The sequence below is a fragment of the Pipra filicauda genome, unplaced genomic scaffold (assembly GCF_003945595.2).
Source record: "Pipra filicauda isolate LSUMZ 115617 unplaced genomic scaffold, ASM394559v2 scaffold40_size4127951_pilon, whole genome shotgun sequence".
Taxonomy (NCBI): domain Eukaryota; kingdom Metazoa; phylum Chordata; class Aves; order Passeriformes; family Pipridae; genus Pipra; species Pipra filicauda.
Genome location: NW_024104543.1, coordinates 1,165,497 through 1,180,324, shown reverse-complemented (window position 1 = coordinate 1,180,324; position 14,828 = coordinate 1,165,497). Strand labels below are relative to the sequence as shown.

Genomic DNA, 14,828 nt, shown 5'->3' with positions numbered 1-14,828 from the left:
CACCCACTTATAAGATAGATGCTCAGGTAAAATTCATTCTCTGTATTTGTTTAGACTGGTCAACATGAAAAAATTACATCTACCTGAGTTAAGGGATTACTTATCTGTACCAATGTAGCTTCCCATATAGATGCTCCCTACAAATTATAAAATGTGGTTTGGTTTAGGTTTGGGACTTCGGTGTTGGATTTTTTTGTTTAATGTGTTTTAGGAACATACTCATACAAATGCTTTGGAAAAGCCAGAGTATGTCAGAGATCAGGCTGTCAACTCAGTTCTGCTAGTTGTGTTGCTTTGACTCTGGTAAAAGACAGCAGGATTAAGCAGGCTTTCTTTTCTAGATAGAAAATGGTAATGGCAGAATTGCAGTCTTGAAGGGTGACTGCTGAGCACATTCTTTCGGTAACAGGGAAGAAAACCTCTCTGACCATGTATTCGTGCAGTGAATAATGATGAATGATTAGGTTTTGAGACAGAGCACCAGAGGAACTCACACACCCATGCGTGTGCGTTCTGATGTGTGTATGTGTACGCACTGTATGTAGTGCACATGTATGCTAAGCCATATATTAGTTTTATTCTAAAATCTGTAACATAGCATAAATGTTCTTATTAGTTAGATACTGAGCCTGCCACAAAGAAGCAGATTGGCCCAAATGAGGTTCAACTTTCATCTTCCAGATTTGTTGATCTGTAATTTCCTCAAATGAGGGAAATTAAACTGCATCCTTTACGTTTGAGGACGGCTGTGTTCATTCTTTCCTTGGGGAAAAAAATAAACAAGACAAGTAAAGAAAACCAGTAGCCATTACCAGATGTTTCATAGAATGGTTTGAAAGTCCCATTAAGGACAAACAAAAATTGTATGTCCTTAGGAAAAGTAGTCTCCTCCTAATCCCAAACTGTAGGAGGCCGGCTTTGCCAAGGGAAATGGTGAAAGGCTTATATTCTTTATGAGAGAAAAGAGTGCATTGACATGGGCAAAACCACAACAGAGTTTGTAAAGGAAACACTGGTTTCCTGCCTGTATTCAGTTAGAAGTACTGCACAGCATCAATCACTTCTTGTGTAGCTTGGAACTACTACTTGCTGGCTTGGTGTAACTTTTCTGACTGACATCTGGGGCCGAAGCTATTCTGGCTTTGAGACAGTGGTACTTCTGCTGTAGGTGTTGGCCTGTGCTACATTGCTCTTTCTGTCTTGGGATATGAGTAGTTGGTGGTCTTTTAATTGTCTAATGCTGAGGATTTTCTCTTTTAGCATGTTTTCGTCACCGTCATCATCTGGTTTCTTCATCAATGACAAAACAATGAGTGTTTCCTTCTGCTACAGTCCTGTCATTACAGCCAGGAGTGCCACTGACCAGTGTTTCTTTTTGATGCAGCGTGCCATCTGGCAAGGAATTGCAGATACAAATGGATGTGTGCCATATTCACACATGCGCATAATGAACAAAATGGGAAGAGTAACGTTTTAGGGCAGGGTGCCTGTTTTATCAGTTTAGAAAGATGTGAAGGGCATAAAATGGGTGCAGGAAGAGGATATACGCACTTGAACGAAAACATAGCATTCCCTCCTGTCCTTTTACAACACTGTCTTCACCAAATGTCAAAGTATTGTTTTATACTCAGGGAAAAAAACCCAAACAAATAGATAAGCCTTGCTTCCAGACACACTGGGACACCAAAAATTGCCTCCCTTCAAGTCACCACATTTTTCTGTGACCCTGCTCTCTTTATTTGTTTACCTAGAAGATCAATGGGAAAATAGTGACAGAAATACAGCATAAGGTTTCTATTGAGGTGGCAACAGCAGGGCACAGCACTGGGATGGAGGTTGTTAGAGAAAAGAGACCGGTTGCCTCCTGGCCCTATTAGTAACATTGCCACTCTTTCAGTGTGGGGGCTCTCTGTGGTAATGAACATGACAGCTTCAGGATTATGTGCTGTGCCTTTCATACCTTTTGAAAGGAAATAATGTCTGTGCTGTGCAGTTTCCTTCATTATGAGAGAAAATCAGTCATACTGTTTTACGAAAGGATAAAAGGCATAAGAGTCCAATTTTTTTATCCTTCTTTTTCTCCTTTTTTTGAGACGTGAACTCCTTCCGCCTGGCTTTCTGAAGAGAATCATTAGGATAAAAAGAACTAGTCGAGCATTGCCATTTGGGTTTACTCTATTTAGCGTGTGTCCTTGCTAACATAAAATAATATACTAATGTATTCTTTGCAGCTGGAGGAAGGGTGGCTGGATGATGAAAGGAATGAATTCTTAGAGGAGTTAAACTTGGAAATGTTGGAAGAGCAGCATAATGAAGCAATGCAGTACACAGCGAACAAGGTGGAGCAGGTAGGACCGCTACTAAACATATCATTTGAAATTTTGCTAGGTATACTTTTTTATTAATAGAGACATATGCTGTAAAATGGAGTCAAAGGCTTTGATAGATTTCTGTCTCTAAAATGCTGTGAACTCTGGCATGCTGTACGTAAGGAAAAGAACAGTAGATGCTTAGGCCCAGTATGGCAAGTTAGCAAACAATTTAATACTGTGTGATAAGTGCAGGTTTCTCATTTTCTCTGAACACGCAGAATAATATTGCTTTCTTGCTTTAATTCTGAACTGTTCAGAATTTATGATGTTATACTTTGTTTCAATTGTTTTTAATTAATTTTATCAGTGTAGCACCTAGAGCTCTGAGCTGAAATAGGTGCTCCTCTTGTTGTATGCATGCAAGGTACGAGACAGCCTTGCATCAGAGAGCTTGCAAAACAAGATGGAAAAGGTATTTAAAATAAACAACAGGTGTTATTGTAATGAAAGTGTATTTTTCTTACACCAACAGTGCACAGCTCGGCATTTGTTTCGTTAATGGAGACAAATAAGCATATTGTTAGCATAGGCTCAGCTTGCTGCTGTCCTGACTTTTACCTGGCCAGATGTTATGTAGGCAGTGTGACTGTGGCAAAGATGCCATACATCTTTGTTTCATCAAGGGGTCTTCTCACTTGTACTTTGTTGTGGAAAGTGTAAGTGTCCACTCCTGGATCAGATGATCTGTCAGCATGCACACCTGTGTGGAGCCAAAGACATAAAATCCAACTTCATTTCCTGGCTTCTGGATTCTGCCGCTGGGGAGAAACTGGTTTTCCACCGACAGAACTTTTGACTTACAATTTTTTTCCCCATTCTGAATCGCTCACAAACAACTTGAGGCATTTTTCATTGGAGTGAAGAGAGAGAGAAAGACTGTGAGAGCCTTCTCTCTTCACAAAATAACAAAATCACCGAATATGCCGAGTTGGAAGGGACCCACAAGGATCATCGAGTCTAACTCCTGGCCGTTTACAGGACTGTGGCAATGGATTTGCAAAGCAGGACCATAGCCAAGAGTCACACTACGTGCACAGGAGTCTTGTCCAAATGCTTCTTGAATTCCATCAGGCTTGGTACTGTGACCACTTCTCTGTGGAGCCTGTTGCAGCACCCAACCACCCTCTGGGTGAAGAACCTTTTTTTAATGTCTAACTTAAACCTCCCCTGACACTTCTTATTGCACCACACAACTTCAGGCCATTCCCTCAAGTGCTGTCACTGGTCACCACAGAGAACAGATCAGTGCCTGCCCCCTCTTCTTCTCCTCACGAGGAAGTTGTAGACTGCAATGAGGTCTCCCCTCAGTCTCCTCTTCTGCAGGATGAACAGACCAAGTGCCCTCAGCTGCTCCTCATATGGCTTTCCCTCAAGGCTCTTCACCATCTTCATTGCCCTACTTTGGACACTCTAACAGCTTAGTATCTTTCTTATATTGTGGTGACCAAGACTGCACACAATATTCAAGGTGAGGCTGCATGAGTTCTTCTGGAAACCAGGGAGCTTATTTGGCTTCAGATACCTCAGTACCTGGTCCACGCTGGGGGCCTGAATGTGCATCTCTTCAGTTTCCTCCTGAACTCCTCTCCGGCCTTGGCGCTGGGCTAATGAGTACATGATAGCTCCTATTAAAGCTATTCATTGTACATAAATTAAATATTCATTGGGACAGAGACAGTGACAGAATAATAAGTCAATTACATGGAATATGATAGATCAGATTACAAATCTTTGATCTTCTAAGCATTTAATTGCTCAGAGGTGAAGCGAGCCTTGCAACAGGTTTTATAGGAGCCTTTTAGTTGTGACTCTCTTTTCCAGGCAGTGATGCAAGCCTCGGTTTCCCAGGTCAAATCTGCTGCACTGATACCTACTTTGATATTTGGCATCTTCTTTATTGTTTTAACCAAAATTTTATCTTGGATAGCAAAAGATTTCCTGTCAGAAAGAATACTTGTTCTTTGCAAAGAAAATTCGTTTACATGGTGACATTTTCACAAAACCCCCATTTCTGATAGAAATTCCTGAACAGGTCTATCTACAGACTTCTACTAGGCCCTCACGTGACATGTTGGGACCCCTGAAATCACTTCACAGTTGTGATGTTCCACTCCAAAGTTCTTGTCAAGTTTTGGCTTTTTCACTGAATTTGGGTTTTGGATAGTGTTAACTATTAAACAGTGGTGTTCTGTGAAGTGGTTTCACAGAACCTATTGATATTGTTTATTTCCCATTTTGGTCTTTTACCAAGGATATTTTTTTCCCCTTTTGAGATTTTATATTACTGTAGAAGAGTGTTACACTTGAAAAACATGGTCACTTGTGCTTGCCAGTGTCTGACATTGGGTTGCTTGAAGTAATTCTAGGACAGCTAGACGTTGCTTTGCCCTTCTGATGAGTAATTGAGTCAACCAAATGCAGCTTGGTGTGTAATGGGGCGTCAGTAATTTGTGACAGCTGCTGCCTTTCTAGACTCTACGTAGTGACTTGACAGAAAACTGGTTCTTTACTTCATGTTGGGCTGGGAAATCTAGCAGTTTCCTGAGGGGAATCACACAATCCATTGGAGCTATGAAACTGCTCTTATTGCAGCTGCCAGTGGCCAATCTGACTATCTTCAAGCTCCCCAGATGGCCATGAAGACCACCTTTGTTTTTCGTGAAGAAAAACTTAGTCCTCTGGTGTCATAATCATCTGTCATCATGAATCTTAGAGCTAAAGGAATGAATACACTCTATATCAGAATATTATTCCAAATATGAGTCTGTTTTACAGAATGCCATTTTAATATTTAATGTGAGCTTTCACAGAAAAGTCTGGTACAGTTTGTAATAGAAGAATCAAGTATATAGTCATGTCTTTGACCCACTCTATAGAATTCAGTCAAGAATTGTATCTTCTCTGTATGGAATAGTTCAATAAACCTTGCGGAAAGATGTAATTCTCCATTTTTTATAACTCATTGTGTTCCTTCCCCTTTACAACAGCATGGTTCATTGTGCAGCAGAGATAATTTTCAGAAGAATACCATACATTTGCCATGCAGAAATTCTTATTGGTATCATGGAATATATCAAAACCTATTAAGAAGAGAAAGAATTGGATTTAAAAAAAAATCATTCTAGTTCATTCGAAGCTGAAATGAAGTGAAAATATCTGGGGGAAAATAATTTTTTTTGTTAGAGAGGCCTTTTAGTGCACCAGTGAAATCAATTCCAAACTTCCCTCGTGGCTGGAGTGGTTAGCCTGACACTGGAGATTCCTCTCCCCATGGCCAGTCTCCCTCTTGCTGTCAGAGACTGAGCAGAGATTGCACTAGCAGCTGTGTTTGTTAGACCCTTCAACTGAATCTTACTGCCTTCAGAGTTTAGTAGCAATCTGGGTTTTGAGTCCCAATATACATCATAAGTTGTAAAATGAGAATAGAACAGTGCCTGAATGCCTGTAAGATTAGCCATTTTATAGGCATGAATGCTTGCTGAAGCTGAAATGCAGAATCTTTTGAGGTTCATTTATTGCTTGATTGTACGCACCACTGGGTTTCCCTTCTCATTATCTGAGTTCTCACTGCAAAGATGAGGCCTAAGGAGCCTTTTGGTATTTCAAAGTAGAAGTAATTGTAGAAGAGGTGGACAATATATGTTTGAAAACAAACACTTTGTGTGGAATAGATAATAGATAACACCAGAAAAAGCAACATACTGACAATTGTGGACTTTTTCTTGTTTTCTAACCTGGAATTAGGCTTGCTAACTTTCAAAATAAAATTAAAGTAATCCCATGTTGTAAAAGACTGCTCAATCTACACATATTTAGGAACTCAGGAAAGCATTAAAAGTCCAGGACAGAAATTCCTGAGACTACCTTACTTGAGTCAAAGTGGATTTTTTAATAAAATGTATCTCACAAACATGCAATACAATAAATATCCGTATTACTTTCCGTTTTCTTAATGGAACTATCTGCAAGTATCCACATACTAAGGAAAGATTTAATTTTATATGGATGTCTGCTAAAGTTTGAGAAGAATCTGATTGTATAGGGACTTGTTTCTTGCCCTCTGGGAGGAGAACCCAAAGTGACTACCTGACATTCAGATGCCTGTACTATAGTTACTTATATTTCATCAGATCAATTCCACCCATCTGGTTTCTGTTAGACTGAAAAAATGGCTTTGCTTTGTTTACATCTTTTCTGTGTGTGTATTAATTCTGGATAGGGTAACTTGACTAGATGGCAGTGTATACTTTCAATCAGTCTAAATCAAGTGGAAGTTGAAGGAGCAAAGTTTAAGTTATTGACAAAATTGGTATGGAAAACAAGAGCCACTAATTCTGAAAGTGTTGATTGCAGGGGCCCGAACTGTAAACTGTGTTTCCAACATCTATACAAATAGCCTCATTAAGTGTTTTTTTCGGAAGTGCTCAAATATATGCTTTGGTGGTGTAGCACCGTTCTGGAAACATTAGAGGAAACATCACGGAGCTCAGCTCCTGCAAGCTGTGTAACTGTGCTAACACATTCACATTATGGATAAGCCGCTGTCTTTGGAGTTTTAATCATATAGATGCAAATTGCGCTATGTCACTCACCCTCAGGGTCAGAGAGCAGATCCTCGCCATCCTCATTTGATAGTGTGAATCCCTGCGTTTGGGACAGGCGCCCAAATTCCTGACTGTTCTGCAGCACTGCCGTCCCATTGGCTGGTGGAGCTGTTCTCCTTCCTGTCAGGAGTTAAATATTTTCCAGAGCAGTGAGAAACGTGGATTGCACAGTGCAGTGGCTGGGGTGCAGTGTAGGTGACCCAGACTGGAGTTGCTTCTCTGCTGAGAGGTCTGGAGGCAGGAGAGGTCAATCTAAGCTGCAGCAGCTCCAAAGCAGGTGAGAGAAGGAACCAGAATAGCATATGTAGCACCACTCACCTGGAGGAGGTAAACTAGAAAAATATGAAATTAAACCTAGATGTCCTAAAGCATCTTTTCAGAAATTTTTAACTGGTTTCTCACAGACACTGAATTCTTCTGGTGGTGTGTTTCTTTCAATATTTGTTTTATTCCACTCTTACATTGAATTGGGGGTGGAGACTGTTTTTGGTTTTCTGACACTAGGATATTATTTTTTCCTAGCTGTTGAAGAAGCAAAACCAGATGAAGGGTGGGTGATCACGAGGTGCACATGAAGAGAGGAGAAAGGATGAGATAGGAGAGACATTTTCATCCTGTTTTACTGTCTGTCAAAGTAGATAAAAAGGGAATTATGACAGTAGCCTCTTCGAGTTTGTTTCCTTTCACTTGGTGCACTGTACCCTTTTTCTCCCTCAATTCTTACCATCATTATGCGTAATTATGCAATTATACCTTCTAAAAGAGACATGGCGTTTGGGTGGTACTGTGTACAATAAGGTACTTGGTCATATAAATTGCACTGTGCATGATTATTTGCTAATCTAGTTTGAAAAATAAAGTGTCTGTCTCTTCAGAGAGGTATTATCTCACTTTCTATGAGAATATAAATAGGTTGAGAATATAAACAGGTGAGGTACAGTGAGTGGAGTGTGAATCAAAAGCCAAAGAGCTTGACATTATGCCCATGGCAAAGCATTCAGTGTTGTTCTATACTTAATGGTGAAAGACTGGTTTTATTTCTGAGCAACATAAACTCTAAAGATGGAACAAAAGTAGTCTCCAGGGATGCAATGGAATGAGGTTTATTTGAGCAAAATCCTAGAATTCAAAATCAACACTCTTTCAGGAAAAGGCTACTGAATACAAGAAGTGTGAGAGAGGGCCATGGAGGGTGCAGCTAGCTCTTTGCAAGGTCAACCTTGCCCATCTCCATGGAGCTAAAAAGAAGTTCACTGATTAAAAAAAGAAACAGTAGTCTTCTTGCACCCTCTTAGGTTGTACTAGTACCGTAAGTTTGATTGGCTGCTTGCTCTATTTGTTTGAATTGATACCAATACTGAAGCTTTTTCCCAAGTTTGAGAAGATTTCAGCTCCACCAGCCTCTGGCCATAATCCAGAATCAAAAACAGCACACCATCTAGTGATTATTATCTTTAAGCACTGCAAAGAAATGGCTTAGATAGAGAGGGAAATATTTCTTTCCGGACTTCAAAAACTATGTCACTAGTACTGTAATTCACCTACTTTTCTTGGTGTGGACACCACAGCATGACTCTCAGAAACGTTTAAAGGCTATGAGCAGTAGGACTGCTGCTTAGTGGTCTATTTTAACTCAGCTTAAATCAGAGCCCAGCTGTTTAGGCAAAACAGATCTGGAAAATATCCTCCTGTAATATGGTCTGCAGTTGATAATCATTTTGGTTTGCTCATTTTTTTAGCCAAAGAAACATGAAGAGGAAGATGGCACTACAGACACTGCAACCTCATCATCCAACAATCACGAGAAGGACAGCGGAGTGGGACCTACAGATGAAAGTCTCCGTAATGATGAGAGCTCGGAGCAAGAAAATGCACCTGAGGAGCAGAACACCACTATCCTGCAGAGCAAACGGGATCTGGGCCACAGCCAGGATATGTTAGGCAGTGTTGAGCTCCAGTGCAATAAAAGCTTTGTGTCTGGGGAATACATTGAATCTGATTTCATAGGAAACCCAGAGGAGGAATGTGAAAGGTTTCGGCAGCTGTTGGAACTGAAGTGCAAGATTCGAAACCATGGAGAGTATGATCTGTATTACTCAAGCAGCATGATAGAATGCAACAGAAGAGAGCAAGATGGAGTGGAGCATGAGCTACAGCTACTCAACGAGGAACTGAGGAACATTGAACTTGAATGCCAGAATATTATGCAAGCTCACCAGCTCCAAAAGGTGAGAGATCAGTACGGAGACATTTGGGCTTTACACGATGAAAGTTTCAGGAATTATAACACCAGCATAGATGTACAAAGAGGCAAACTGGATGACATCATGGAGCACCCTGAGAAGTCTGACAAGGACAGCTCCAGTGCCTACAACACAGCTGAAAGTTGCAGGAGCACTCCGCTGACAGTGGAGCGATCCCCTGATAACTCTCTCCAGAGGATGATTAGCATAACCAATAGGAAAAACCTGAGGAGCACAATAGTGGCTAATCAGTCATCCTCAGGACAAAGCAACCGGGAGACAGCCTCAGCCAAAACCAAACCTACAGAGCAAAACAGTGCTGTCGAGAATGCAGTGCTGGCATCAGAAAGCAGCAAATTCACAGACCAGGAAAGGCAGGGCAACGAGCACATTCCCTATTTGTCTCCATATCATAGTTCATCTTACAGGTACGGGAATATACCTGCTCATGCAAAGCATTATCAAAGCTATATGCAACTGATCCAGCAGAAGTCTGCTGTGGAGTATGCCCAAAGCCAGCTCAGCCTGGTGAGCATGTGCAAAGACTCACAGAAGTGTGCAGAGCCCAAGATGGAATGGAAAGTGAAAATAAGGAGTGATGGGACAAGGTACATCACAAAGAGACCAGTTCGAGACAGAATCCTGAAGGAACGTGCCTTAAAAATTAAAGAGGAGCGCAGTGGGATGACAACAGATGATGATACGATGAGTGAGATGAAGATGGGTCGCTACTGGAGCAAAGAAGAGCGGAAGCAACACTTGGTGCGAGCTAAGGAGCAGAGGAGGCGGCGGGAGTTCATGATGAGGAGCAGGCTGGAGTGTCTTAAGGAAAGTCCACAGAGTGGCAGTGAGGGCAAAAAGGAAATCAACATTATTGAACTGAGTCACAAAAAGATGATGAAAAAGAGAAACAAGAAAATCTTGGACAACTGGATGACAATCCAAGAACTGATGACACACGGTGCTAAATCCCCAGATGGCACAAGAGTGCACAATGCCTTTTTATCAGTTACTACTGTATGAACGCAACTTCTTTCAGAGAGTATACTACCAGTTTAGGTAGACTACGATTGCCTCGTTCAATGTGGCATTTTTATATATTTTGTGACTGTTTATAGTTTGATCTTTTTGTAAGCAAAATTACCTGGTAATTTTTCATTTGTTTTTCATATAATGGTACCTTCTTTATCTGGCAGTCTTTCTTTATCCTGCAATATATTCATATATTCATTTGTAGGAAAAAAAAAAAAAGAGGAAAAAAAGCAAAGCAAAAAAAAAACTGGAGAAGCCAATTAATTTCTTAACCTAATACGTATCCTGTAACTTAAGATGTGGATTTATTTCTCTAATTTTGCTTTTTCTACTTTAGTAACAATAAAATACCAAAACAAAATGCTTTATACTGTATCCTTGGCTTAACAAGTTTTAAAGTTTTACATCTTAGATTGAATCTGTTTATAAATCATATACCACATCCCATCATATAGATAAAACTGACATTTTTCCAACTACACATTGTACAGTACATTTAATCTGTAAATTGCAATTGTATCTGTCCAAGTAAAGTGTAAGTGGGCAATTCTCCTGTGTTATGTAGTGGCATTGGTCATGTATCTGGACGGTTTGTGATAATTGTGAAGATGAAAGAGAAATAAATTATTGCTTATCTTTAAGGAAAAAAAAGTCAGGAGTTCTTTGATTTAAATTGAGTATTTGCCTTTAAAGTATGAGTCATCTCACTGTGCATGGTATTTACAGCATATAGAGATTTCAAGAACACAGGACACAATTCCATAGGCTATTTCTTATGAATTAGCTTTTCATTTTGCAGAACCCATAGGGACTGAGCAAGTCTTTCTGGTTTTTCCTTACCTGCTATTATTAGTTGATTGAATGATTCCTTGATATATTACCGTGTTGTAAGATGTCACGTAACTACCATGAGTCCTTTCCCTGGCTGAGCTTGCTATTTGTTCTACACATACAAAACATAAACACATCATATGCCTAACTTTGAGCCAAATCTTGTGCAAGAAAAACTAGGAGTGACATTTTCATAGAAGATGAGTTAAGAAAAGTTAAGAATGAAAAGCAACTAAATGAGTTGAGAGTATAACTTTATTGTTGTCTTTTAGAAGAGTCCCAGTGGGAGCTGGCTGGGGCTCAGGAGCAACAACAACTTGTTGTCTTGGTGCTTGATGTCCCTGTCTCTCCATGTAGCAGAGGTACTTCAGCTGCCACTGGGACATCTTGTGAGCTGCTGCTGCTGGCAACCCAGTGAGTTACAGCAAGTTGAAATGACTAGTCTTGGGTAGTCAGCGGGGTCAAAGACCTTGCCTAATAGCCCTATTTTTATTGTCCCTGTGCTTGACCAACAGCAGCTCCTGATGATGGCACTTTCTATAGCGGGATTAGGTGCAGAAGTCACTTGGCATCAGGCTTTAAAATATATGCTTAAAGATGCAGAAAGGCTCATTATGGTATTTCCAAAATATAATTCTGGAAATCACTCTTTTGTTTTCTTACCATTTTTGGCACCAGTTGGCATTGGCAGTGGTCTTTCCCTCTCCAGGCATGAAAATACCATAAGAACACTGCTTTCCTAGTGCTTAAAAAGATTATGCCACTGACAGTTCACAGTGTGATAATCAGAAAATTCTCCCCACTAGACTTAGGGAAGCATCATGCTAAATCCTAACTAAGCATACAGCTGTTCAGATCACAATGAAGAATACTTAATCTATTTCCTGTTAAATTAGAAAAAGTGTGGAATCCAAGACAGAAAGGATCACAGGGTGATGCAGTATTGCTCCAAGGGACTCTTACCAGACCACCTCTCCAGCTGAGCCAAGGAATTGTCTTTGCCCAACCTAAGTCATCTAGAAAGGTACACGTTCATTTTCTGGAAACATCAAAGCACAGAGGTTTGGCCATTTCACTCCTTGCATTCCAATGATCACACTCAAAACCAGGTCTCATTCCTAATCAGTTCAGCTGCTATCAACTCCAGACAATGGCTACTGTTATGCCTTTCCCTTAGACACAGTACTTACTATTTTTCTTCCCATTATTAAATCATGGCGCAGAGCTCCTTTCAAACTAATGTGACACCCAAATTCAGAGAACAACATGAATCTTCAGAAAATGTGATATCATGATTTCATCACTGAGAAATAAAAACAGGAAAATCCATGTCTAACTAGAGAAAAGTCCTAACTGGAGGGTGGTGGTAGGGACTCTAACTGGAGGGGAGAAGGAGAGGCAAGTAATAGATAATAATTAGAGAAACAAATAAACATTATTTATAGTATATTAATAGAATGTAAATTGAAATGTGTCCAAATCTGAGGAGATATGTCAAAATCTAGTGAGACACAAAGACAAAACCAAGAGGCGATACAGTAATACTGTTGGTGGCACACATGACATGGTTTCTAGCTCAGCACACGCCTGCCAGAGCCCAGCCACCTTCCTTCACCTGATGAAGTAGGCACACCCCTGCCTAATCCTTAGTCTGGGGGGTTTCCAGCAGTCCGTGGTTTTCTCTCCTGTTTTCTTAACTACACTTACTTAGTGTCATTTTCCTTTTTTTCCTGAGCAGTTTTTGGGACAAGAAGTGTTGGGTTTTTCCCTGGTGAAATGTCTCAATCATTCCCGCTAGCAGGAAAATAAACATTTAACCCCATACTGGGGCTGCAAGGCCTCCCAGGATGGTGATGCAGTAGGGCTGAATGGCAGGTGAGTGTTTTACTGCTTGCTGCTCTCAGCTAGTTTCTATGCCGGGCAGGACTCAGCATTGTGCTTTCTCATCCCAGCGGTTCTTTATCAGTGAAATACAATGCTGACATCCCACATGTAGTTTATTCTTGCATATACTTTTTTTCCAAATGTCATCATTTTTACTGAGGAACATAACATTTTAGCACCAAAGCAAATTAAAAGAGAAGGAACAAAATACATTTCATGTTGTGATAAACCTTTAAAGACTCGTTTGTTGTGAGAACAATTTTTTTCCCATATGAAGTAACATGAATATAAAAATAAAAATTCTTTCCAACTGGAACAAGACCAGATCTTGCTTAGCAGGGATAAAGAGCAAAAGTCCGGAAGAGGAGCTGCATAGGTTTGTTACCATGGCCACATCATTGCTGGGAAAGGTGTTAATGTTCCGCTCATCCTTCCCCCAACACTGGTACCCAGCTGAGACCAGTGGGAGGTAATTTTTCCTGTGAAGCCAACAAAATAGCCTTGTAAAAAGGCTTGTGTACTTGACAACTGTATTGCCAGCTGATTGAGGAGCATTGCTCACCACAAATAAGGTTAAAATCAGTGGGATCCCTGAATCTTCCTGTCCAATATAAGTATCCTTAAAGGGAAAATGGTATTTTTTGTATGATCATGGCAACAAACTAAACCTACTGCATCAGATTGTTTTTTTCAAAAGAAACTGGTAACACAATCTGAACTGAACAAGAGCAACCAGAGGTAAAATCTAGTTTGTGCTTGATACATTGCCTTTTGAGAGGGCAGAAGGACCTCAGAAGCGATGATACAGCAACTTTACACTACACTTTCTGAACTCATGGGGATTTGATTATTTATTAATATAATGATGTTTAACTTTTTTTTTTGTTTTTGTTTAACTAATGTTCATTTCTAACCCACATTTCTTGGTACAAATTACAGAACAGGATCTTTGGTGTATGACATGGCTTTTGTGATAAAATACTACCTGACTCAAGGCTGGAATTGCTCCAGGTTTTGTTTTATTTGGGTTTTTAACCTTTAAGCTGCTAATCACAAAGATGTATGGGCTAAGTGTTCTCTTAATATCCATTTTATGGACCCACTGCTTTTTCAAAGTATTATATACTCTTCAGGAATGTAGTTAAAATGAATGTGATGGGGACTGTCATTTGGCTACAGCAAAACAGAGCAGCTGTCAGAAAGCTGGTGGTGTTACTCTCAGAGAGGTGTGTTGGCTACTGCCTAGAGGAGAAGAAAGGATGTTGCAGAGGGATCATAGGCAAGTTTTTTTCTTTAAATGCCTTTACTCTGAAGTGTGTTTCTTTAAAGAACATTCTGCTTGCTTGTATGGCAGTTGCTGCATTTGTAAGGCTAAGCACTTTGCTACAATTTTTAGTTGCCAATAGCTGCATTATGTATAGATTTTGCCCAGGTTTTCAGATGTCATAAATCTTGTCCTAATGTCAGCTACTACATGAACAACTGGCTTTGGATGACGCCTCTGAGGTGCAACCTGGGATTTGGGATGCACCTGGCAAGGCAGCCAGCTCAAATATAATCCCTGAACCCTTCTTGGGAGCAAGTAGGTTTCTGTCCTTCTGTGAAGAGTTCACCTCTCACTGTGAGAACCTTCAGCTATATGCAGCTTTTTCTGCTCCTGGCAATTAAGGATCTTGACTTCTGTTGCCCAACTTGTCTAGTTCTGAGGCAGGGAAAAATTTCATCTGTGTAGCCATTCAAAACCTTGATACCTGTGAGGTTAAGAAGTGCAATACTTCTGTTGTAAAGATTGCTTGGATGGAGAAGACTACTTGACAAACAAAAAGTGTTTGTCCAGTGAGCCATGTTAGACAGATATTTAG

General features: G+C 40.3%; 1 protein-coding gene across 2 annotated transcripts in view; it reads left to right on the top strand.

Moving 5' to 3' along the window:
- Positions 1–10,896, top strand: part of PDZRN4 (PDZ domain containing ring finger 4) — a 244,176-nt gene extending 233,280 nt beyond the window's left edge. For both annotated transcript variants that reach the window (XM_027711010.2, XM_027711011.2), the window contains 2 exons: positions 2,232–2,348; positions 8,716–10,896. In XM_027711010.2, coding sequence (XP_027566811.1) covers positions 2,232–2,348; positions 8,716–10,242 — 1,644 coding nt within the window. In that variant the 3' untranslated portion in view covers positions 10,243–10,896. The remainder of the gene's footprint in view (positions 1–2,231; positions 2,349–8,715) is intronic.
- Positions 10,897–14,828: the final 3,932 nt, after the last annotated feature.